The sequence below is a fragment of the Paramisgurnus dabryanus genome, chromosome 22 (assembly GCF_030506205.2).
Source record: "Paramisgurnus dabryanus chromosome 22, PD_genome_1.1, whole genome shotgun sequence".
In the NCBI taxonomy this organism is placed as follows: domain Eukaryota; kingdom Metazoa; phylum Chordata; class Actinopteri; order Cypriniformes; family Cobitidae; genus Paramisgurnus; species Paramisgurnus dabryanus.
The window spans coordinates 10,385,737-10,413,070 of NC_133358.1; the positions used below are offsets into that span (position 1 = coordinate 10,385,737).

At 36.4% G+C, this 27,334-nt stretch overlaps 1 protein-coding gene across 2 annotated transcripts in view; it reads left to right on the plus strand.

Moving 5' to 3' along the window:
- The window catches only part of sugct (succinyl-CoA:glutarate-CoA transferase), a 154,727-nt gene that overhangs the window by 117,409 nt on the left and 9,984 nt on the right, over window positions 1-27,334 (plus strand). The window contains exon 13 of one of the 2 annotated variants that reach the window (XM_065294740.2): window positions 11,082-11,145. The exons of the other annotated variant lie outside the window; for it this stretch is intronic. Within the exon in view, the coding sequence (XP_065150812.2) occupies window positions 11,082-11,145 (64 nt within the window). The remainder of the gene's footprint in view (window positions 1-11,081; window positions 11,146-27,334) is intronic. 2 annotated transcript variants of the gene reach the window in all.

Below are 27,334 nucleotides of genomic sequence, written 5' to 3' on the forward strand. Positions count from 1 at the left end.
TGCATAAATGAACAGCCTCATTAGAAATGAAGGTTATGAAATATAATATTACAGTGATGTCAGGACTACCAGATGCATTCATTCATGCAAAGTATTCATTTTATAAACAACAAAAGCTTACATGTTTAAATGAAATATATTAAGTGGTTGTGGTTCAAGCTGAATTAATGGCAATTATTAATAAATATCAATACAGTGCTACAGAGAGATCGTCGAACTATTATGAAAACACATTTTTATGACTCCCAGATAGAAATATTTAAGTCTGATCACTGAAAGTACATGCAATGTAATAGTACAGCATTCACTAGTGCTACGCCGTGATAACATGACAGCTAATGGCTTCTTGTAATAGCTCCTGCCTTCTGCAATCCATAGGCAGCGTGCAATAGCTTTAACTTTCATGTCAGGTTGCTTATGCACTGCGTTGTCATAAAACGGAAGGTGTACGCATAATAAATTCTGATGGACCAAAAATAACACATGTATGATGTTTAAATTAAAGCCATCGATCAACGTTTGAGCCTTATTATTTTTTTATTACTCCTACGCCACCACAGCGTTGCCAACCGTCGTCTCTCGAAGCACAGAGTGACGGGGGGAGGACAGAAACGCTCTTTGGATGAAAGAAGGCCTCGGAGGCAGCCATTAAAAGTGAGAGAAACACAAATAAACAGGCTTTTTACAGCACACAGACACAGTGGTCTGGTTTTAAACCACACTGCTGGGGCAACAGGGCACACATATGGAACTGCTGTGCCAGTCGCTCGCTGTCACATGGGACTTTATTGCTCAACACAATGAGAGTTTAACGTACAGGCTTCGGGCTTCAGTTTTGGTGTCCACATGTCTCGCAAAACTTTTAAATTACTTTGCGGTCCTGCCAGTTCCGTTTGATTGTTCAGTCCTGTCCGCAGAGAAGACGGAAGCCACTGTCAGATTTAATATTCGGTATGATGAAGTTGCAAATTTATTACTGTTAGGTACAAAGGCTTCTGATTTGGGAGTTTGTTTGAGGTTTGAGACACTTTACAGTTCAGAGAGGGATAATTGTAACCTTGTGGTCGTGACAGGTTTTTAATCACAGGAATGTGGATTGATATGAAAAATCTATTAGGTTCTTTAAGTTGTTGACATATTTGAGTTATTTCTCATTTACGGTGCACTGTCAAAAAAAACAAATGGACAAAAATAGTCCCAAGCTGTCACTGGGCCAGTACGCTTTCAAAAAGTACACTTTTGTACCTAAAGAGTTCATATTAGTACCTCAGAGGTACAAGTTGTTACTAAAGAGTACATATTAGTACTCTAAAGATACATATTGGTACCTCAAACTGGTACCAAATGTATACATATCTGTATCTAAATGGTATATTTTAGGACCTTTATAAAGGGTAGACTACTGCCCAAAAGAGTTTGGGTGGTCATAAAGGGATGGACATGGTCAGAAACAATGCTCAGGTAGGCTGTGGCATTTAAACAATGCCCAATTGGCACTAATGGCCCTAAAATGTGCCAAGAAAACATCCCCCACACCATTACACCACCACCACCAGCCTGCACAGTGGTAACAAGGCATGATGGATCCATGTTCTCATTCTGTTTACGCCAAATTCTGACTCTACCATCTGAATGTCTCAACAGAAATCGAGACTCATCAGACCAGGAAACATTTTTCCAGTCTTCAACTGTCCAATTTTGTTGAGCTTGTGCAAATTGTCTTTTTCCTATTTGTAGTGGAGATGAGTGGTACCTGGTGGGGTCCTCTGCTGTTGTAGCCCATCCCCCTCAAGGTTGTGCGTGCTGTGGCTTCACAAATGCTTTGCTGCATACCTCGGTTGTAACAAGTGGTTATTTCAGTCAAAGTTGCTCTTCTATCAGCTTGAATCAGTCGGCCCATTCTCCTCTGACCTCTAGCATCAACAAGGCATTTTCGCACACAGGACTGCAGCATACTGGATGTTTTTCCCTTTTCACACCAATCTTTGTAAACCCTAGAAATAGTTGCGCATGAAAATCCCAGTAACTGAGAAGATTGTGAAATACTCAGACCGGCCCGTCTGGCACCAACAACCATGCCACGCTCAAAATTGCTTAAATCACCTTTCTTTCCCATTCTGACATTCAGTTTAGAGTTCAGGAGATTGTCTTGACCAGGACCACACCCCTAAATGCATTGAAGCAACTGCCATGGGATTGGATGATTAGATAATTGCATTAAAGAGAAATTAAAAAATCTGGCGGGGCACATACTGTACATGGACCCTTGTGTATTTGTAAGAAATTAATACTTCAGCCTTAAAAGTAAAAACTAACAAAGTTATTGTTGGGTGAACTGTTCTTATATACCTTTTGCTTCTTGTTGATAAGAAGTTATTTTGTTATGTAGGAATTTCTCCTGTTGGATGATAAAGCTGGTAAAACATCCAATAGCTATGCATTTAAATAACAATGAAAGCTGAAGTACTTACAATTACTTCAAGGAAATAATAAAATTAATGGTGCAAGGTAAAAAGTGACATGCCTTGAAGAAGGGGAACTGATTCATCTTTCTAGAATGTCGTGAGTGTTGAACTTTCATTTTTCTCTGTGTTCTTACTCATCATCCATCAACACATCTGATCCTTTCATCATTTACGTGTGCTCGTCCAGGGGTGCTTGTGGAGTTAATGACTATGAAGAACTCCAGCAGATGAGAGAAGGTGTCAGCTCGCTCTCAGCTATCTCTGTTCTCACTGATATGTCAATCCGCAGAGCTTCTGACGTCACACCGATCACAATATTCTTATGCAAAGTCACACTGACCGAATAATTCACAAATTAAAAGCTAAAAGTTACTCAGGCAGCTCCTCCAAGTCTGCAAAGGGAGGACATGGGAAGCGATCTCTCTCCCGCGTGGAGTGCATAGAAAGCAAATCAACTTTCCTGAAAACAAAGTTTCCAACCATTCATCTTTTAGAACCGTGACAGACTTGGGTCTGTTGTTTGAATATTTCACTTTTTAGTCAACATGGATTTTTTGTGCCCTGTGTATGTAAGCACGTGTGATTAATGATTAAATGATTAATGGCATGTTTTGGATTTGTTTACTGCGAGCTGATGAAACAACTAGTTTTCCTTTACTTGCCATCCTACAGGCATATTTACAATTTCATGTGCAATAAATCTCATTGCCATAATTCAACCATTAACACGTTCACACGTTGGAATCAGATGTTGCTGGAGCTGCTTGAAACCGCCAACCCTTCAATCTTGCCAGTTTACATGATACTTCATTTTTAAGGTACTATATTTGAAAAAAGTAGTACTATACCCTGGTAAAACTTATGGATTATAAATATCTTTCAAAATATATAAATGTAAAATCACTTAATTTAGAACCTGCCGTTTGTGAATGAATGATTTCTGTTATTGTGCAGACATTTCTTTGCCCCAAAGCGAAATGTGATTGGTTGCTTTACGTGTCACTAATATGGCCTCTAGGGAGGTCCTTGGCCATTCAGTATGAAGGTCTGGCTTTGTGAGGTTAACCCACTGAAATAAAAATATAATACAGTGCATTACCAGGTATACATTTCATCAGTATGTGTGTTGAAACAATTACCAATTGCGCTGGTAACCAAAGCTTTTATGCCGATGGCCTGCATATGCTTTCAATTGTTTCCAATGGAAGCGCGGCATTTATCAAAAAAGCCAGCAGCTGGTGTTTTTATTTGTGCTGAAAGCCGCCGCTCAGCGATTTTTTCCATGCTCAGCGCTGTGTGCCAAGAGTTGAAAAATATTAAACTTTGGGTGAAAAACTCAGCTCGTCAATGTCAGTTCTCACACAGCCATCCAATTACAGTGGAGGAGGGGTTGGACAAATATCACCACCAACAACTGGCGTATCCTACAAAGACTGATAAACAAAGCAGAAGTATCAAAGCAACCAATGCGCTCAGCTGAAGAAAGCCGGCAGTCGGCTGAAAAAACTAAATAAAAAACAGGTATGTTGTTTCTAATTCCCTGTAGCACATATATTAAATATTTGGGAATATATATTTTTATATTTTATTACGTTCTTTGATAAGGTTAAATTACGTAGGCCTACGTGGCAACTTAACTTCCGCAATGTAACTTGCGCAACGTAACTTGATATCCCCAAACCTTTGGCATCACGTCACGGAAGCGCCAAGTAGCTCCCGCTGCCAGCCACAACAACAAAACAAACGGAGAAATAAAAGATGAAAGACGATCTGCCGGAGAAATTAATGTAGGGAATTGGTGAATAGATAATAGAAACGCTGCTTTGTAAATCTCTATATTAATATGACCATGCTGGTTTCTATGGTTCTTTGGCATATGTTGTTGCCAGTTTACAGGGCGATGAAATCTAATGGCTGTTTCCATAACACAGTCTCACCCCATGTCGTCAATATTTGACGACACTTGACCATTCGTCATATATTGACGCGAAGGGTATACCTTTCGCGTCATTTTTTGACGAACTGGGGACTTCAATACTATTACGTCCGTTGCATTCTCTTTCCTATTTTCTTACCATTTTCGCGTCGGTTTAGGGTTAGATTACGCGAAATTAAACAGTCTACGCGAAATTAAACAGTTGTCACCTGGCGTTGGGGTTAGAGAGTTAGGTACGCGAAATGAAACAGTTGTCACCTGGCGTTGGGGTTAGAGTTAGGTTTGGGTAGGGATGTCATTATGTAAATCTAACCCTAAACCGACGCGGAAATGGTAAGAAAATAGGAAAGAGAATGCAACGGACGTAATAGTATTGAAGTCCCCAGTTCGTCAAAAAATGACGCGAAAGGTATACCCTTCGCGTCAACATATGACGAATGGTCAAGTGTCGTCAAATATTGACGACATGGGGTGAGACTGGGTTGGTTTCCAAGCACTTTTAGGCTGAAATAAATCCTCTATTTATTTACATTACAAATGCCTAGTATTTCTATTTTAATGGTTGCGGGCATTGGACGTTGTAAAAAATAGATACAGTGTTGGGGGGGGCAAATACTCATAAAAGCGGGACCCACGGGTTGGAAAAAACGGCGACCTGCGCATCACTAGTGCACACCCCCCCTAATATTGTTTCAATTATATTTTTTGTTCTAAGACTAATTGTTTTGTACATTTACATGCGACATGCAAAGTTATACATATTCCCTGGGTTCGAACCCATCAAAGCCCTTTTTTGCACTGCCAATACAATGCACTACGACTGAGCAATTCAGGGGCACTGTAGGTTTTAAGCCCATGAATTTATTATGTGCTTTGTGCTATGTTATATGTTTTAAAAAAACACTAAGCCAACCATTATTGCAAAATTAACCCTTTCATATCTTGTTTGCATCCAAAGTTGCTTATTAAACGTATGCGCATAATTTGAATGTCGCATTTGCAAATAAAGCATCCAGTAAGCTAAAGAGAGTACAATCGTCACTTCCAAATAAACTGGTGCTAAATATCAGTAAGAAAAGCATAAAGCTACTGTATTTAACCATTTTTATGTATAATCAACTCAGAGCAAACAGACGAAAGACTATACACCTGTTATCTGTGCATTCCTGCTGTTTGAGTTGCCAGTCGAGTAAGTCATATTAAAGAGCACCAATGGTCCAATTCACGATTTTACATTTCTTTGGTGTGTTAGTGTGTATTAGTACATGTTAAGTTAACAATATGCAACAAACACGCAGATTGTAGGCAACTGTTTACTGTTGTAGACAAGACCGACATTATCATAATTCCTCCCGCTTCGGACTCAGTCTGTAAGTTGACTTCTGTTAGCATTGCACTGTGAGTGAATTTTTCAAACATGGTAAGGAGCGTCACATTTCCTGCTGACGTCAGAGGTATTCAGGCTAGAGGTCTTCTCGGGTCCAAAGAAATGTACCCGACCCGAAATGACCCGAATCACTTCATACCCGAACCCGACGTGCATGAATAAAAATTATTTAAAGAAAGACCCGACCCGAGACAAACCCGGGAAAATTAGACCCGAGTCCGACCCGAACTAGTGAAATTTTTTTTTAACCCGACTGGAACCGAATGTAAACGGCACTGACGTGTGTGCATTCTGCAGACCCACGCGCAGCAGTCAGACAGAAAGAAACTCCGGTGACCTTGCAACCAATTTGGCGAGCTGCTCCATTAGTTTTACTTTGTTATCTGACGACGACACCAACGTAACCGCTAAAATGTACATTTATAATTGACTGACATGTTTGTCTCAACGAAAATGAACCTTCCGACAACCACACAATGTCGCAAGCGCTCTTGGCAAACAGATGAGAGGTTTGAAAAGGACATTGACGCACACAGGCGAGAGAGTTCGGGTCTTCTCGGGTCCGTTCAGAAAAAACACATTCATTTTTAAATTACCCGAGACCCGATGCCGCTATTATTGTACCCGACCCGTGTCCGAGGCACATGTGAAACTTTTAGACCCGAACCCGATCGGGTCTCGGGTCGGACCTCGGGTTTTCGGATCTAAGTGGACCCGTGAAGACCTCTAATTCAGGCCAATCACAATGTACAGATTAGCTGGCCAATCAGGGACACAGCGCTTTTCAGATCGATCAGTTTTGTACAAAATCTGTGCGTTTCAGAAAAAGAGTGAAATATGGAGCTTCAAAAATGTATGGTATGTGGAAAATAATGTGTTTTTTTTTCAACCATAAACCACGCGAACACATTGTATTATACCAAATTTACAAAATATTTTTTTTAGTAATTAAATAAGTGCACTTTAATATATATTAATATTAATATCAAGTAATATTACATATTACATTCAAATATATTTATGTTTTAAATATTTTTTAATTATTTTTACAGAATTTTAGAGACTGGGATTCATCAGAGTACTTTATACTTTAAGCTGGTTAGTCCAGGTTTGCCGTTGATGACTTTTTGGTGCATATCTTAAATTATATAAAAATAAATTTGGGGCAACATTAAATTAAAAAAGTGTTTCCATTGTAGTTTACGTGTATGTTTTTTTTATGTGCATTTTTAGAATTTATGTGCATCTTGGCATTTCCATCCAGCGTTTTTTATGCAATACTCCAAAATGTGCATAAAAATAGGTGGATTGTGACACAAGCCCTGATAATTCTCTTGGTTTGTACTGTACTGACCTGTTCTTCTATATTTACTGATGTCTTATTGCTGCTGATTTAACCTTGTTGGTGGGCTCTTTGGCTTGATTCTGACATTGGTCAAAGTGTCGGCATCATCAGGGACTGTGCATGGAGAACCCCTCTGTTTTTCTTCCTTGTAAGGAATGATTTGCTAGCCAGTGGGATCCATTACTAAGGTTTTCCCTGGAAAACACATCATCATTATCTCTCATGCTCTCTTGTTTTGACTCTTTGCTCTCCCTTATTATCTGCCTTCTATTAGCATTTTCATCTGTTTCCAGCTCTTGCCAGTCATTATTCAAGCACCCTACAAAATAGCTCTGTTGCAGTTCATCTACCGCACTTCTTCATTCTCATTTGGCTAATTTGCATTTCAAAGGGTTGCCGTACAAACAGCGGATGTGTTGGATGATGCACACATTGAATGAGGTAGACACATGTATAGCCACTGGGCGCACACTCAAAATTACATGGCCAAGAGCGTAATGATTCGGCTTTGTTTTAGCATGTGTGAATTTTGTCTTGGATGGCAGAATTTGGGGTGACAATTCTTCATGTGTGGATTCGTATCAAGAGCTGTTAAATGGGAACAGTTGAGAAAAGTCGAATAATTGGACTCTTGGCTGTTTTTTTTTGACCACCAAGAGCTGGTGGTCTATGAAATTTCCCGATAGATTTTTTGGTCCCACTCCACCCCTGACTAAGAGAGTCCAGAGTCATTGTGTAGCTCCTATCTTTAGTATTCTTAAACTTGCCCCAGAAGGATCTTAAAGTACACAGAGTATTTAGGGGATAAAGAGAGAGAGGCAGAGGACAAGGGTGTCATCCACCCCACCAATCTGGTGTTCTGGACATCATCTTATATAACTGTCTGGCTTCCGCTTACTGACATGCAAACCTATAGCACTAATGACACTAATGCACTTTGACAGACTGCATAGCGTGGCTTTGGATTCTGGTGGGACCAGTGCTGGACATTTGGATCTCAAAATGAAAAGGGAACAGCAAAGAAACAGTGTGCTCAGGCACATAGTCTATTTTTATACACTTAAAAATACTTCTAACATCATTTACTCATCCTCATGCTGTTTTAAACATGTATGGCTTAATTTCCATTGTGAATCACAGGAAGAATATTTAAAAATGTCCATACTTTCCATATAATACATTTTTTATACAGCTCCAAAAATAAAACAATAGGTTCAGTTCAGTTCATTGTTTTTTTTATCAGATAAACATAAACCATTCACTAAGATGTACGTCAGATACATATATCTATACACCAACGCACTTTCATACACATGTACATACATTCACCTAAAGGATTATTAGGACACCATACTAATACTGTGTTTGACCCCATTTCACCTTCAGAACTGCCTTAAAGGAATAGTCTACTCATTTTCAATATTAAACTATGTTATTACCTTAACTAAGAATTGTTGATACATCCCTGTGTCATCTGTGTGCGTGCACGTAAGCGCTGGAGCGCGCTGCGACACTTGGATAGAATTTAGCTTAGCCCCATTCAGTCAATGGTATCAAACAGAGATAAAGTTCAACGTTTTTCCTATTTAAGACGAGTAGTTATACGAGCAAGTTTGGTGGTACAAAATAAAACGTAGCGCTTTTCTAAGTGGATTTAAAAGAGGAACTATATTGTATGGCGTAATAGCACTTATGGGAGTACTTCGACTCGGCGCAGTAACACCCTTCCTCTCCCATTATGAGAGGGAGATGGGGAGCTGACTTTTCAGGCGAGACGAAGTACTCACAAAAGTGCTATTACGCCATACAATATAGTTCCTCTTTTAAATTCGCTTAGAAAAGCGCTACGTTTTATTTTGTACCACCAAACTTGCTCGTATAACTACTCGTCTTAAATAGGAAAAACGTTGATGTGTTTGGTCACTTCTAACTTTATCTCTGTTTGATACCATTGAATGAATGGGGCTAAGCTAAATGCTATCGAAATGTCACAGCGCGCTCCAGCGCTTACGTGCACGCACAAAGATGATAGAGGGATGTATCAACTCTTCTTAGTTAAGGTAATAACATATTTTAATATTGAAAATGAGTAGACTATTCCTTTAATTCTACATGGGATTAATTCAACAAGGTGCTGAAAGCATTTAGAAATGTTGGCTCATATTGATAGGATAGCATCTTGCAGTTGATGTAGATTTGTGGGATGCACATCCAGGGCACGAAGCTCCCGTTCCACCACATCCCAAAGATGCTCTACTGGGTTGAGATCTGGTGACTGGGGGCCATTTTACTACTGTGAACTCATTGTCATGTTCAAGAAACCAATTTGAAATGATTCAAGCTTTGTGACATGGTGCATTATCCTGCTGAAAGTAGCCATCAGAGGATGGGTACATGGTGGTCATAAAGGGATGGACATGGTCAGAAACAATGCTCAGGTAGGCCATGGCATGTAAATGATGCCCAGTTGGCACTAAGGGGGCCTAAAGTGTGCCAAGAAAACACCCCCCGCACCATTACACCACCACCACCAGCCTGCACAGTGGTAACAAGGCATGATGGATCCATGTTCTCATTCTGTTTACACCAAATTCTGACTCTACCATCTGAATGTCTCAACAGAAATCGAGACTCATCAGACCAGACATTTTTACAGTCTTCAACGGTCCAATTTTGTTAAGCTTGTGCAAATTGTAGCCTCTTTTTCCTATTTGTAGTGGAAATGAGTGGTACCCGGTGGGGTCTTCTGCTGTTGTAGCCCATCCGCCTCAAGGTTGTGCGTGTTGTGGCTTCACAAATGCTTTGCTGCATACCTCGGTTGTAATGAGTGGTTATTTCAGTCAAAGTTGTTCTTCTATTAGCTTGAATCAGTCGGCCCATTCTCCTCTGACCTCTAGCATCAACAAGGCATTTTCGCCCACAGGACTGCCGCATACTGGATGTTTTTCCCTTTTCACACCATTCTTTGTAAACCCTAGAAATGGTTGTGCGTGAAAATCCCAGTAACTGAGCAGATTGTGAAATATATATATATATATATATATATATATATATATATATATATATATATATATATATATATATATATATATATATATATATTGTTAAAAAGTAAAGGGTGAAAGAAAGGGTGTAGTATCAGGACATGACCCGGGTCAGACTCGAACACGGGTCCCCATGAATCAACAGCTCTTATGTCTGGAGCTTGTGCACAGGCCACAGCACTACAGCTCCTACTTTCCAATCAAACATCACTTCAGACATGTTAGGTTTGGCACGAGTGGGATTTGGTTGCGAGACATGACGAGAGTCGATCGCAACTGATGTCAAACCTGATGCAAATGTCTGAAGAAACCATATTAGATTTGACAGCTGTGCAGCAAAGGACAACACGTTCAGTGGAAAGTGTTTAAATACCACATTAATGTTTCGGTCTGTTGGACTATTTTATACTTACACTGTACTTTTTCAGCCATTTAAAAGTTCAGCGTCTCTCCCCATTTACTTCCATTCTAAAGAAAAGATCAGGCTTTGTGTTTCATGGATGAAAGACGCTCATAATGGTTTGGAACAATGAAAGTTTGTTATAGGAGGATTATGGGGTAACGACAAGTTGAGAAAGACGGACACTGAAAAGGAAAAAATAAACAAAAAACCACAATTGACGTAAGACATCAGTTTCAGCATGTAAGCCATGTAATGACACAATTGGCTGGTCTTCGTAAATCCCGAGCTGTCGTTTCTGTGAGTTTAACCCTGTTTTTGTTGAGTACGTTCAAAGCTGTCACGTCAAGTTGAAAAAGTCAACTTTCAAATTTTGTGTGGTCCGTGAAAGAAGACAGCGAGGTAGTAGCTTCAGTTTGTCTGTTTCACCGCTCGTCGGGTAAAGAAAAGAAAGCTAGCATGAATAATTATCACTGGCTCACGTTCTTTTGTCTCCATTCCCAGGTTGCACACAATGGCCTTATTTTGGAAATGGACCACCCAACATCAGGAAGGATAGCTGTGCCAGGTTTGTAAAGAATATGCTGTTGCTGATGTGCAAAATACTCACTCTCTTTAGTAGCTGCTTTTATGCACGAGTTACAATGGTGGGACTGAGATGTTTTGTTCTTGTACATGGGGAATGCATCCAGTTCCCCAAAATTACAATTCTGTCATTATTTACCAGTCCTCATCGTCCCAAAATTGTCTGCTTGTAAAACACAAAGGGTAATGTTTGAAGATGCAGCTTCATACAGTGACATCATTTGTCAAGCTCCAATAAACAAGCGTTATAAAAGTAGACTATGGCACTAAAAAGCATATTATATAGATTTTGTAAAGGTTAATATATAGGTAGTCGATTGTTATCACAGCGACAATGTTGTATCACACTGAAGGGGTTTATTTCACGAAAACCAATGGGTGCTTATACATTATCCCACTTATAACATGGCTATTTACCTCATAATTAAGGTAAGGAACAATAAATATTGATTTGAAATATTTTATTTGCTCATTTTTAGCGAATACAGACCTTCAGCGATGAAGACCCATTTACTTTCAGTTTTAAGATAAGACAAGACGATCAAATGTCACAAACACGCTATTTGGTTTAATAATTTGTTAATGTATAAAAGACATGTTAACACTTTACTTGGGTGTTCATAAGACTGACATGATACCTTCATAATCAAGACATGACTTGAGTCATGAACATGAAGGAGATTTTATGCACATTTATGACAACTGTCATTAAGTGCCATTTGTTCAATTACTGTATGTCATTTTTAAAGCAAAGTTGACATTGTTTATTTGTCTTTGTTATAACAACTTGACATAAACCAGTACATCATAACCTGTCAGAAATCTGTCATTAACATGAAATAGCCGAATAATTATCAAATTTAAGAAACTAACTAGCTTTATGGGTTAACATTACATTAAACTGTCATTAAAATGGCATTTACTGTTAATACTATGTCAAATAATTTTAAATACCTTAACAAAGTGCAAAGGACATGTCAAAAGATTATACTCAACTTTACGTATGTGCACATTACATACAAAACTAACAGAACTGGTTCTGAAATTTTCTGACATGGAAGAAAAAAATATCACAACATTTAAAGGTTCTCTAAGCGAATATTTTGCTGTTTTCATTTAATTTAAAATGAATCAGTCTCCAAATGCAGTAAAATATTTTAATTATCATTATTCTTGAATGGTTGATTTTATTTGTTAAACACATGGAGGAAACATTATAAACTGAACACTTAATGACATTTAATTTACAAATTATATTTGTACCACTGTAGTTGAGGTCAAGAAAAATATTTATTATGCTGTTATAAAACTATTTGACAGAGTTTTAACACTTAATGACTAATTATATTTTTACCACTGTAGTTGAGGTCAAGAAAAATATTTATGATGCTGTTATAAAACTATATGACAGAGTATTAACACTTAATGATATTTAAATGACAAATTATATTTGTACCACTGTAGTTGAGATCAAGAAAAATATTCATGACGCTGTTATAAAACTATTTGAGAGAGTATTAACACTTAATGACATTTTAATGACAAATTATATTTGTACCACTGTAGTTGAGATCAAGAAAAATATTCATGACGCTGTTATAAAACTATTTGAGAGAGTATTAACACTTAATGACATTTGAATGACAAATTATATTTGTACCACTGTAGTTGAGGTCAAGAAAAATATTTATGATGCTGTTATAAAACTATTTGAGAGAGTATTAACACTTAATGGCATTTTAATTACAAATTATATTTGTACCACTGTAGTTGAGGTCAAGAAAAATATTTATGATGCTGTTATAAAACTATATGACAGAGTATTAACACTTAATGATATTTAAATGACAAATTATATTTGTACCACTGTGTCACGGTCTTGTCAGACATCTGTGCTAGATGTAGGTCTGAGTGCATCTGACAGGACCGTGACAGTATTATGTTCTGTGTGGGGACATGTGGAATCACATTGTGTGTGTGGCTTCCACATGTTCCCGGTGTCTTGTTGCTGTCGTGATCTTGCCAGACCTTAGTATAGGTTCAGGTCTATGTTCTGAGGGCAAGGTCAGGGCAGCATTGTGTTTATGTGGGAACACGTGTGTTTTCACATCATGTATGTGTGACACGTGTTCCCAGTGTCTTGTCACTTTTACCCTACTCCCTTATGTACTCGTGTCTTAAGTGATTAATTATGTTCACCTGTTCCCCATTGATGTGGTGTCTTTATAATGCCCTCGTGTTCTCTGTCGTGTGCGCGTGCGTTGTGGATATTGTTGTAGTTTCAGAGTTTTCATGTATTCCGTGTTCTCTGTTACCAGTTCCTGTGTTTTGGCTTGTGTTTATCCCAGTGTTTAGTTATTCTCTGTTTTACCCCCACGTGGGTGTTTCTGTTTTGTATTAATAAAATCATAGTTTATTTTTGTATATCGTCTGCGTTTGGGTTCTCCTTTAGTTTTTCCTTATTCGGTGTATTCGCACCGTGACACACTGTAGTTGAGATCAAGAAAAATATTCATGACGCTGTTATAAAACTATTTGAGAGAGTATTAACACTTAATGATATTTAAATGTCAAATTATATTTGTACCACTGTAGTTGAGGTCAAGAAAAATATTTTTGGCATTGTTATAAAACAATTTGACAGAGTATTAACCCTTAATTACCTTTTAATGACAAATTATATTTGTACCATTGTAGTTGAGGTCAAGAAAAAAAGTTTTTAACGCTGTTTAAAACTATTTGACAGAGTATTAACACTTAATGACATTTGAATGACAAATTATATTTGTACCACTGTAGTTGAGGTCAAGAAAAATATTTATGATGCTGTTATAAAACTATTTGAGAGAGTATTAACACTTAATGGCATTTTAATTACAAATTATATTTGTACCACTGTAGTTGAGGTCAAGAAAAATATTTATGATGCTGTTATAAAACTATATGACAGAGTATTAACACTTAATGATATTTAAATGACAAATTATATTTGTACCACTGTAGTTGAGATCAAGAAAAATATTCATGACGCTGTTATAAAACTATTTGAGAGAGTATTAACACTTAATGATATTTAAATGTCAAATTATATTTGTACCACTGTAGTTGAGGTCAAGAAAAATATTTTTGGCATTGTTATAAAACAATTTGACAGTATTAACCCTTAATTACCTTTTAATGACAAATTATATTTGTACCATTGTAGTTGAGGTCAAGAAAAAAAGTTTTTAACGCTGTTTAAAACTATTTGACAGAGTATTAACACTTAATGACATTTTAATGACAAATTATATTTTTAACACTGTAGTTGAGGTCAAGAAAAATATTCATGACGCTGTTATAAAACTATTTGAGAGAGTATTAACACTTAATGACATTTTAATGACAATTATATTTGTACCACTGTAGTTGAGGTCAAGAAAAATAGTTATGATGCTGTTATAAAACTATATGACAGAGTATTAACACTTAATGACATTTTAATGACAATTATATTTGTACCACTGTAGTTGAGGTCAAGAAAAATATCCATGATGCTGTTATAAAACTATATGACAGAGTATTAACACTTAATGACATTTTAATGACAAATTCAATTTGTACACTCTAAAAACCGTTGGGTTATTTGTTTTACCCAATAGGTGGGTTAAACGTATTGGGTTGTTCTGTTGGGTTATTCCTAGCTTGTATTGGGTTATTTCCATAACAACCCAGAGAGTTGGGTTAAAATCGCGCTCACGTCACGCATTTTGAATTTCAACGGTTGACCGGTGCCACTGCTGAGTGCGGACAGACACGAGAGGTACGTTTTAAAATATATATCTCTGTGTAATGTTTTATTTTGCTACAAAGTGTCTTTAAGCTCTAACACACCGTAAACTATCAGCCACGTTTAAATAAGTGTACAAAAACGCTGTTGTCTAGTTTTTGTCCGTTACACCTGTTCCATTCATTAACTGTTATCGATGCCAAACGCGTTTTTAAGCAATCATAAACGTAGAGAGACATTGCAATTTATTTTAATACTAAACAGCACCAACAGCATGAGCCCTTACGAAAATGAATCATTTCTTTTTTAGTAGTATAACGGCGTATTGATTGTCATATTGCTTTAACCATGCTTTCTGTAACAGACAATGTTGTTTTGTTTAAAGTGTAGTAAAAACCGTTTTTTAACTTTTGTAAGGGATGCAACCGGCTGTTTTTTGCTCCAAATATTTTTTTAGCCGGTCTGTGTTATAGACACAGAGCTGTAATATAAATGTGATTCTGAATGTAAATGTCTTAAGAAATGACTCGATGGCATTTTATTGTCGTCTTACTTCAGTATAATCCCTGATAAAGCGCTGCACGTCTACTACTGTATACTGTAACCCCGGTAACGGTTGAATTTGCAATTCAGCGCCATCTACTGTCAAAGTAGAGTATTTATTCAGCGTGCCAGATGTGTTTGCTTTGAGATTTAATTAATTATTATTTTCTTTAAATGTAGACATTCTTGGAGATGTTGCATTAAAAACCTTACAAAATGGCCAGCAAGATGATTCAGCCTTCCTACAGTACCAAGAGGCAAAGCAAACATTTATTAATTTGCAACCTGTAAGTATAATTTATGACACTTAGTTTTTTTTATCCTGTTTATGTGTGCATATTTACATTGTGAAAATTCTGTCTTCAGGTCAGAAAACAAACATAATTCAGTATTTGGAGGAGGAGGTATGACGAAGACCCCATGTTCTGCTATGGGATGAATTTGACTAATCACAAGCCTTTGTTATCGTGGGGAGGCATGGCCCTGGAGCAAGACCAGCAGTTGACATGTGCTTTAATATTTTTTTTTACATTTTATACAGAGTATCCCAAGCCTTTCACTACTGTTAAGTAGTTTCTGTAACACACAATACATTTTGTACCATGTGATGTTTCCTGAACACACTGTCACCTGCTTAAAGGGACAGTTCCCCCAAAAATGAAAATTGTCATAATTTTCTTCCTCTCCTGTCGTTACAAACCTGTACACATTTTTTTGTTCTGATGACCACAAAGGAAGATATTTTGAGTAATGTTTGAAACCAAACAGATCATGAGCCCCATTGACTGTCATAGTAGGAAAAAAGAATACTATGAAAATGAATGGGGCTCATGATCGGTTTTATTTTTTAAACATTCTTTGAAATATACCTTTGTGGTTATCAAAGTAAAGACTTATATACAGGTTTATAACAACATGAGAGGGAGAAAATGATGACAAAATGTGTGAACTATGCTTTTAAGCAGTTTTTAGTTGGATAAGATTGAGTAGATTTGTTTTGTTCTTATGTTTTTGTTTATTTATGTATGTATGTATGTATGTATGTATGTGTGTATGTATTTATGCTTCTATACATGTATGTATTTATACATTTAAATGCAGGTGCAAATGACTAAATGAAATTAAAGCATTATAAATGTATTTGTAAGTTTTGAATTATTTATTTATAAAGCAAATAATAGTAATAAATAATAATAATAATAATAATAATGGGGTTAAAACAGCATTGCAAAAATAACCCAACAAATTGGTTATTTCATAACCCAACTAATTGGGTAAAACTTTCTACCCAATGCATTGGGTTAAAATAACCCAACAATGGGTCGGTGCTATAGTAACCCACCATTGGGTTATTTATTGGGTTATTTTTAACCCAACTGTTTTTAGTGAGTATCACTGGTAAAAAGTGGTCAGTTATGTTGTCTTGGTAATGTCAAGGTGTCATGAAAAAGACATCTCAAACAAGGTCATCTTTGCATTAAAAATGACATAATTTAATGAATGACACTTAATGACAGTCATCTCCTTCATGTTCATGACACATGTGTATATATATATATATATATATATATATATATATATATATAGTGTAATATTAAACTGTACCTGTCAAAATGATTTGCCACTTTTGGTTTACCATGTTTTATTAGTTTTGAGCGGTTGTTATCTGGGAATAACAAACTTGCAAATGTCGCAACTGGCCAATCAGAATCAAGCATTCCAAAGAGGCGTGTAATAAAAATAAATATTGACTTAAATGAAGTGTTGTTGTATAAAAATAGCTATGTAATGTTTCTTCAAGTATATCTCCTCTAGAAACAAATAACATAAGAGTTACTGCTAATGGATTTTTTATTGGCCGTGTAAACTACGTTACATATTTCTACCCAGTCTTACAAGATTTCTTGATATAGTCACATATTTTTTTGATTCTTTTTTGTGATATCACGAATTTCCGTGTTTTTTCGTAATCGTATAACGAATTCCTGTTTTTGTGTTATTATCACGTATTGGTTACTCAACTGCTTTTTCCTTTTTTTAAACCATTGTCGCTTCGGTTTAGGGTTAGATTTGGTGCTTGCATTAGAACGTCACTTTAAACATTGGTTTATGCTATTTTTTCTGATTCATTTTTTTATGTCGCCTTACGTTGGGGTTAGAGTTGGGTTTGGGTAGGTATGTCATTTTATGTAAATCTAACCCTAAACCGAAGCGACAATGGTAAGAAAATAGGACAAAACAGTTGAGTAACCAATACGTGATAATCACACGAAAACAGGAATTCGTTATACGATCACGAAAAAACTCGGAAATTTGTGATAATATCACGAAAAAAGAATTAAAAAAAATACACGACTATATAACTGGGCTGCATATTTACACTTGAACTTCTCTTCTACCTTACAGTCTGTCCAACATTGTCCCAGCAGTTGTTCCCAGACACTTTTCATGTTCATCTTTAACACTAAAAATGTTTGTACTTCCTCCTTTTGTGACTCAATTGTTTAGAACGAATGATTGATTTAGATGTTTCTTGTAAACTATTTGTCATTAAAGTCAGCCCATGCTCTTTTATTCTCTGTGTGAAAGTCCCAGAGAGACGTTTTCTATTGTCTTTCGATTTAATCGTCCGCACATGTAAAACAAGCTATCTTTGGGCCGTTTTTTTCCTTGAATGGCAAGTCAACATTTTATAAAGGTTATATCCAGAACATTGCTTGTTGTCAGGAAGTATGCAGTCATTTTTCGCACAGCGACTTGATTCCCGCTGTTTTGGTGGGATTACAGTAATAATGCTTCAAATGTCAGACCCTTATGGACTCGACAGGTGGTTTTACTAACAGTGAATTTAGTTGCGGTTTTTGACTCCGTAAACACACAAATACATGCCACTTACGTCTACAACAGCGACCAACCCCCTGCTAATGATCTATGCTTTGTCCCTTCAGTGACTAAAAAGCAAACACTGGCAGGAAAAGGCTGCTAATGGGTTTGTCATGGCCCGTGAGTCTACGCGTGCAACGAATCTGTTTACTTCCGCTTCAACATGTAGCGTAGCCGTATTTTTCCCCAAACACAGCAGTGGCAGCTGTTAAAGAACCTCGTCCATTTTAATCTTCCCTGTGCGCACCACAGATTCACTTTAAATGAGGAGCTCGAACAAATTTCCACAACCACAAAACAAATCTGGAGTGATACTCGAGATAATCATCCCGGCCTTTTGATGGCAGCCAACTGTTGTTTACCATTTCGTTGTTTGGCCGATTGTTGTCTCCATCCGAGCCAAATCAAGGATGATTGTGAAGAATGTCTCAGCGAAGCGGGGGGAGAAACCACAACAAACACCTTTTTCCATTCTGCGTTCCTGACCCATAAATGCGCAAGCATCTAACACCACAACGCACACTTGAGGCCTGTAATCTTCCCAAGCAATTTACATAACACCAGACTGTCTATTCCACGTTTTCCAACAGCTGCACACATGGCCCGTTTCCCATTTTTCAATGACTGTAGTGATGAAGCATCTTGCAGCAGATACAACAGAGCATGACTGTTCAGTTCTGTGCTTGATTTGCTCTTTATTCCCACAACACCCTATTTGATTTCCTTTCCCATTTAAAGTTCACCAAAAAAGGAGATTCACACAACAAAGGCACAAAATTGGCCATTAGCCGGGGTAGATAGCAAGCGAGTATTATGTAATGATGTCAGGAGTGCACACACTGGAGTTGAATAAGTCCAAAATGGCTTTTACGAAAACAAAGGTTTATCCAGCAAAAGGTTTATTAGGTTACCTAAGCACCAAATTAACTAATGACCATGAAATGAAAATAGTGTGCTTATGACAACACTGTCCAACAGTTTGAAACACATAGAAGCTCGCTGGATGTTTTTGTGCTGTCGACTGCAAGAATCTGCCTCATTAACTGCCGTGTTGAACAGTTTGTGAAGCACTTCCACTTTATTTAATTGAAAGGCATTTGGCAGAAGCTTCTTGTTAGCCTTTCTGTGATGTCCACTGCAGATTTGGGTCATTCTACAAAAAAAGGTGGAAATGCTTGTCCCTTGCTTTTGCGAACTCCTCAATCATTTAATTTGACCCAATAATCCCATAATGATATATATATTTAATAAATATAGAATGTTCTTAAAATAATGAGAGAGTTTTTTTTATTTCATTTTCTTTCTTCCTTTTTTTAAACTTAAAAAATTGCCCTGTCCCTTTGATCATACATGGAAGTTGAACTGTGTAGTTATTATTTAAAACCATATTTTTTATAAAAAAAATCTAATTTACATTTACCTTTAACCCTGTATGAATTTACTACAACACTGAAATGGTAAAAATACACTATTAATATGAATAATATCAAATAAATATTTGTCCACCAAATTTATGTCATTGGTGTAACCCTACCCAAAGCACTTTTATTTTGAAACAATGCATCAGCTCTTTGAAGTTTTTCATGGGTCAAGAGGTCAGTGAAAGAAGTGCAGTGGAGGAAGGATAATAGGTTTGTGAGATGTCTTACCTTATTTGTCTAAAATATCATGATATATCTAAGAATTTTGAGATAAGATTTTTTGGATGTCATTAGTGTTACTCTTTTTTTATATCTGGGAGTGTTAAGATCTTTACATAAAAATACATTATACTGAATACTGTCAGTATGTGATTGTTACATCTCTAATGAAATAGCACATGGCAGCCATTTTGTTAAAATATTAGTTTTTATCTGTAAATTGTCATTGGTGTTACCGTCATTGGTGTTACCCACATTGGTGTTACTTAATGAGTACTTCCTAAGCACTATTCCTTTAGCTGACCAACATAAAATGTTATGAAAGTTTATAAGTTTTATCATATTCATTATCTATTATTATATTCAAATTTTGTCATTGGTGTTACATTGTGTCATTGGTGTTAAATCAAGTTTTGGTGTTATGAATGTATTTTCTTGTACTTTCAAGTAATATTTTGTTGTTGATGGGATGTAAGACATTGTTGATATTTCCGTCTTTGCATCAAAGCCTTTTTGGTTGAATATTTATGAATATTTTAAAGAAAAACGTCAAACTGAGAATCAAATAATTTCATACAATGCTGGGTAAAGATGAAGAATTTAAATAAACAAATATTAATAATCAATTACTTTTCTTGCTGTTATCATTCCTCTACTCAACCTTTAACTAAGTACACAAGCTGGAATGAGAAAAAAAATAGTATCAACATTAATGTTGTTTAAATCACAGGTAACACCAATGACAAATAAATGACTCATGGATGCTTTATTAAAATGTATTAAAAAGTTAAAAATAGATTAAGCTCCCCGTATTGCGGATTCATAGATTTGACAAGTTAATTAATGCTATTAAAGAAGTTTTGGGTATGTTGAAAGAAGTTCATTTAAGCAGATTTCCATCACCCGAATTCCACCTTTTCTTTAGAATGACCCATTTAAGAAACTAAAGTGAATTTTTTTATGATTTGGTTTGAAAGGTACAGTGCAATGGTCTTTAACCTTTTTCAGACCAAGGACCCCTTAAGGGATTGAGAGAAGAAGCAGGGACCCCCAATTTATTTACATCAATTTAAGACTGGATGTATTATTATTAATAACACATACTTTGTTATGATGGTTATGTTAGTATGATATAAAAATAATAATTTTGGTATACTACATAACATTTTAATTCAATGAATAGATTTTATTGTGGGAATGTAATGATCTTCGTTTTAAGTTTTTATTATTAACCTATTAATGGATTTTTTGTTTGAAACCTAATTTAATTTTTCCAAAATATTATTTTCAATATTTGGAGCCCCCTCAAAGTTTCCCAGACCCCCATTAAAGACCCATGATATAGGGCGAAGAATAATGTTCCCGTTACCTTAAAGGGGCCATGGCATAAAAATCTGACTTTTTCCATGTTTAAGTGCTATGATTGGGTTCTCAGTGCTTTTATTAACCTAGAAAATGTAAAAAAGATCAAACCAGTAACTTAGTTTTAGTAAACCAATCTCCGCAAGCACGTGAAAAATAGGTCATTGAAATTTGGCTCTCCTTATGATGTAATAAGGAGATCATATTATAATAAAACAGCCCCTTAATCTGCACTAACCAACCACGGCACAGCTATTTAGTGCAGAGAGAAAGAGAGAGAGAGAAAATAGTTTACAGCACAATTGAGTTTCAATTGCAACAAACCACCATCATTGCGATCATTCATCTGCTCATTTGCATTTTAACTCTTTCCCCGCCATTGACGAGATATCTCGTCAATTAAGAGAAAACGCTTCCCCGCCAATGACGAGATTTTCCGTCTTTCCGCAATACCGCAACTTTTTAAAACCGGAAGTATTGCCCTATGGCAAGCTGCTGCATGTCCGTGTCTGTTTTAAAGATCGCTCTGAATGGGATCTCTATGAAAAGTCCGTCATAAAAATTGAATTATCTCTGCTTTTTGCTCAAAATATGGTGTTTTTGCAAAAACCTACCCATATTCAAAAGCTGATTACAAAAGAACCACTAAAGGTAGGATGGAACAGTTTTTTTTGTTTGAAAGCAGAGGGTCTGTTCTTTCATTTGGTATATTGTATGTTTATATATTTAAAGAAGAACATTTTCTGGAAGGCATTAAACTTTGGTGAAAATCATGAAAAATGCTGGCGCTGGCTGGCAACCATTTTTAAAAACGCTGGCGGTGAAAGAGTTAAAGGACACACCAAAAACGCCACATTTTTGTTCGCACCTACAAAGTGTCAATTTTAACATGTTATAAAAAGTTATCTATATGGTATTTTGAGCTAAAATTTCACATGTGTACTCTAGGGACACCAAAGATTTATTTTACATCTTTAAAACATCTTGTGACATAGCCCCTTTAATTAGGCTAAGCAATTCAGTGGCAGATATAACAAATAAGAGCTGCAGAATGAGTAAGAGTCATGAGCAATTAAACCTTTCTGATTGTATAATCAGTGCAAATGTTCTTATAGTTTTTTGGCATCTTTTTTGGCAACTTTTATAGAGCTTTCAGCGAACTGGCTCACCCCATTACGTTCCCTCAATACGGAAAGACTTGTTCTTTTTCTGACGCTAGCGGGATTGATGTGTTCCATAATAATATAACAACATTGACTTTTTTTCCGTTTTCTAGAACATTATGTGATTGTCCGTGCATTCTGCAGGAACACGTTCATGCAGATGCGCATGCTGTGTTCCTTAGCTGTCAAACCCAGAGAACTGTAAGCCACACTACATCCAAACTTTCTGAAGTGTGAAAATACTGTGTGTTCTGATGTAGAAGGATTTTTGTGAATCGTCATGTTTCTGTGTACTGAGTGATGAAAATTAGCTCAATAAAACTGAGCACAATGAATCACTTAACTTTTTTATATTATACTGAATTTCAGTTATTCACAGTGCTTGTTTACATTGTCTACAGTTAAACATTCCCAAGAGCTATTCATGTTTTATCACATGTAATGTGCATATTATCACTGTCCAAACAGAAACCATGTATCTAGATATTTTGGCTTTTTTAATTATTACTATTGGTCACCCTTTATGTAGGGCTGGGACGATTAATCGTGATTCCTACTTATAATACTTGTCTGAAATCAGTGGTGGGCCATCAGGGCCAGCAAAGCACTCTCTGCTGGCCTAAACACTATCTGAATCACTGATTTATTTCAATATATTTTTTAGGGGTGCACCGATAAATGCCGATATACACTAATAATGCGTGGCCGATAACTATTCTGAATAGCACAGGTGATATTATTCACAGCTATTTAATGTACTACGGCTTTTAATCAGTAAGTCCTTATCGATCTGAAATCACTGTTAGTTTGAGTCGTTTATAACATGCATGTGAAAAAGCAACACTTGTCAAACATAATTATTATACATATTGTTTATTATCATGAAAATACCTGAAAAGGTTTGAAGAATGCAAGCATCATCGGCCGATATATCGGTGCACCCTTAATATTTTTCTATGAATGTGTATTAAATGAATCCTATAATACACTCTATTATCTTCATTTTATAGCTTTTCACTGATTTTTTGCACTGATTCCAATAGTGTATAGTTATGATAAAGCATTTATCCAATCATATTTCAGCCAGCAGATATCTGCCTAGGCCTTCAGAACGAACAGTGCAGGCGCCAGGGGCCATCTAGCAGGCTTACAATGATGTAACCATTTCTGTGTCATTTTATTGGATTGACACCCACACTCTAAAAATGGATGGGTTATTTTTGACCCATAATGGGTAAATATTGGACACATGCTGGGTTAAAAATTACCCTGTGCTGGGTTAAAATGACCCAATGTTGGGTTGATGTTATGCAACCATGGGGTATAATAACCCAGCAGTTGGGTTAAAACAACCTTGGGTCAATTTCAACCCAGCGGTGTTCTGTCCAATATTTACCCATTATGGGTAAAAAATAACCCAGACATTTTTAGAGTGAAGCATTTTCAAACATACTGGAAAAAAACATTGCATACAGCGCAGCTTAATGCAGAGTCACGGAACACTATACAATCTGTCCATGATATAAACAAAACTGACTGTAATGTATGCCATGATTTTTAAGGAAAAAATCCTGTTGAAATCCTTGATTTGTGTAATATCATGTGACAGCTGTACGTGTTGACATGTTTGGTGGTGATTATTCCTGTGTCCACTTCAGTCGAACAGACATTCTCAACCCTACAACGAATTAAAACTTATGTCAGAAAAACAACTGGACAAAAGAGTGATCAAACTCTTCTTGAGGAAAAAGGAGGGTGGACTTTGTGTACAAATAATCCACAGTAAGCAAATAATATTTGTAAAATGTAAATTTTGTGAATATCACTTTTTAATAGTAAACATTTGATAAACACTTTGAACAATAGTCTGTCAACAAAGTAATTTGTTATACTTTTGATTCTTCAAAACACTTGGTAAACTTTTTCAAGAACCATTTATGTGATATCTTGAGCAAAAAAAAAAAAAACTTTTGACTTCATTTTAAATTCCTTTCAAATGGGTTTCTGTATAATATTTGCTGCGTCTCATTTTGTAGTGTTTTTTTTTTTTTAAATAAAGCGCCAGTGTTTTTAAAAAAGTTGCCAGCCAGCGCCAGCATTTTTATGATTTTTATGATAAACAAGCTTTTAATTTCCTTCACAAACAACAACACACTTCTTTGGTGACGCTGATTTTATGTCAGCTCTTGGTTGGTGTGTGTGCGCTATTCTGGTTAAAGTGCCCATATAAGGACTTCCATTGTACTTCATGCACTGAATTTGCTCTTAAAAGAAATAAACAAGATCGCTACGAATGAATCTTTCATGTTCAGAGAAAACAGAAACTTTTTACGAACTCTGGCGAAGTGCATTCAGCACAGAAATACCCCGTCACACATCCTACTGGTTTTAAAACTTTGCCTCTATTTAGCATGAGGAATCTTACTCATAAACAGTGGTAATACGTCACAGTACATGAAATTGCTTTAGGACCCCCCCCCCCCCTTAATGGATGCTAACATTGTCTTCTCTGTTAGCATCTCAGAAAATGTTTTTTAGTATTTCATGACCCTTTAAATGTTATAGCCAATACTTCAAGTCTTCAATAGCCTGTGTAAAAGCACCTGTTTAGGACATTATGGAATGTCTTAAAGTTGCTGTGTGATTCACAGGATGAATTCAAAACTCTCTAAAGGACAAAGACAGATTTGTCTTATATCACACATTGCAAGTGCTCCCGAATAACCTATTGCAAATTACGACATAGTAATATCAACAAGCTTGTGAACAGTGCTACAAACTCATCTGTGGATTTTGTCTAACAGTTGTCTAAGTGAGGTTGGATAGATTGTATTGCAATGATGAGAGGTGATCTTGAGGTGATTTATCAGGTCTTGGAAGCTGTCATCTCTAACCTTATTGGAGCATATACAAAACACTTCAGTCCAGAAAACCAACACCCCCAGCCTCCATTTATGAGCTAAGGCTGAATGAAGAATTATGTTCCTGGGGGAAATTTTACGAATGAGAAGGTACGGCCGTGGGCGAAGTGCATCTCCTCTGACGTCAAATTCCCAGACGGGTTCAGCACTTTCCTCCGGTCCATGCGGAGATGTCATATAAATCGACAGGTGAAGTTTTTGATCCATGCGGCTCATATTTACAGCTTTTCACTGTTTGATGTGACTCTGTGGCACTTTAGGGTGCAGTTTTTAGACTACATGAAAAATTTAACTTGACACTATTTACATTCCAGATACATGTTTCTGGTTATATTTTGCACAGTTCAGTATAACCATGTCAATGCACGTGTGTCCAATGAATCAATAGTGCACTTTTCATTCATACGTGGTCTCAGACGATGACATGTTTGTCCCGTAGCCACTATGTAGCGTCTGTTGGTTGCAATTTGCAGTCTCACCCCTGCCGCACTGGACCTTTAAAACATTTAAAACAAACTTCATTACCAATTATTCCGTTATTTGTATTATAATCAAGGCTTTGAACCGGTTCACGGAACGAAAACCAGAAACTTTTGATGTTTTGCAAGGAACAGAAACGAAACCAGAAACTTTGGAAAATATATATATGTTCAGGGACAGAATAGTTTATTTAAAATAATAGTAACCGGTTAATACCGTTATTTTCTTTTTCATTTTTTGACAAGATTTCTGTGCAATATGACTTGGTGAAGTTTACTTCCGGTCGTCGTTGAGTTATCAGAGAAATGAGAAGCTTGCCATCAGCAAGTAGCCTACTCAAGCCCAAGTCTCTAAAGCTCAATCATAAGAGGGAAATATTGTAGGCTACCAAGTATCTCAAGATGATTGTTTTTTAATACTAATTAGTGGTGTAACGGATCGCGGTTCAGCTCGCATGTGATTCGCAAATTAATACGCAAATTTAAATATGGTGAAAGTTGATCATTTGCATGTGTATCAAAGGCTTACTTTTAACACTTAAGTGATTTTAAACAATTTAACCGCAAAAAGGCGCAAAAGTGAAAAATTTTCTGTATGCACAGACGCATATGCAGTTGAATGTGTCCGGTCAAAATCAAACGTGATTCTCCCTATGCCCTTCAAAGATCAGAACTCTTGATTTATTAACTTGAGAGAGAGTTGCGCTACTGTGTCTCATTCTGTATTCCATTAAAATACATTTGGTGAATAAAGCACTAAAAACCTACGCAATTTTTACTTTATGTGGAGCAACTGTTTATGCTGCATCTTCTTCCCGAAGCGCCGTTTGGAATTCGTCCTCCGTCTGTGTGTGTGCCGTGTTTAAGTGCACTCAAAAGTGCATACACGGAAAGACGCGTTTCAAAAAGAAAGCAAACCACAGTATTCTTTTTCTAATAAAAACATTTTTTTTAAGTTGTTTGCCAATAAACGACATGGCAGAAATTGTCCTTGTCTTAATTCATGCATAATGCTGAAACAAATGGGCATGTCAGAATTACAGTTTTGCCGCTTACATAATGTAGCCTTAATTAATTTTTGATGAATATAGAGACTTGAGGAAAATTATGTAGACTAATAATTTAAGTTTAATGTCCTAATGATCAGCCTACTTATTTATATGTCCCACAGCTGACATGGAACATTATTTACAGGTTCAGGAACTTTGTTTTTTGTTCTAACCGATGTCAATTTTAGGGTTGAACCAGAAACGGTAAAATACTGTTTCTGTTCGGAACGAACCAATTGGAAAACAAATCTGATTCAAAGCCCTGAGTATAATGTCATTTTAAATAGATAACTTACTTTGTAGTTTAACTATTTTTACAAACTTTTTACATTTAATCTGTATGCACTCTGAATAGGACCTGTG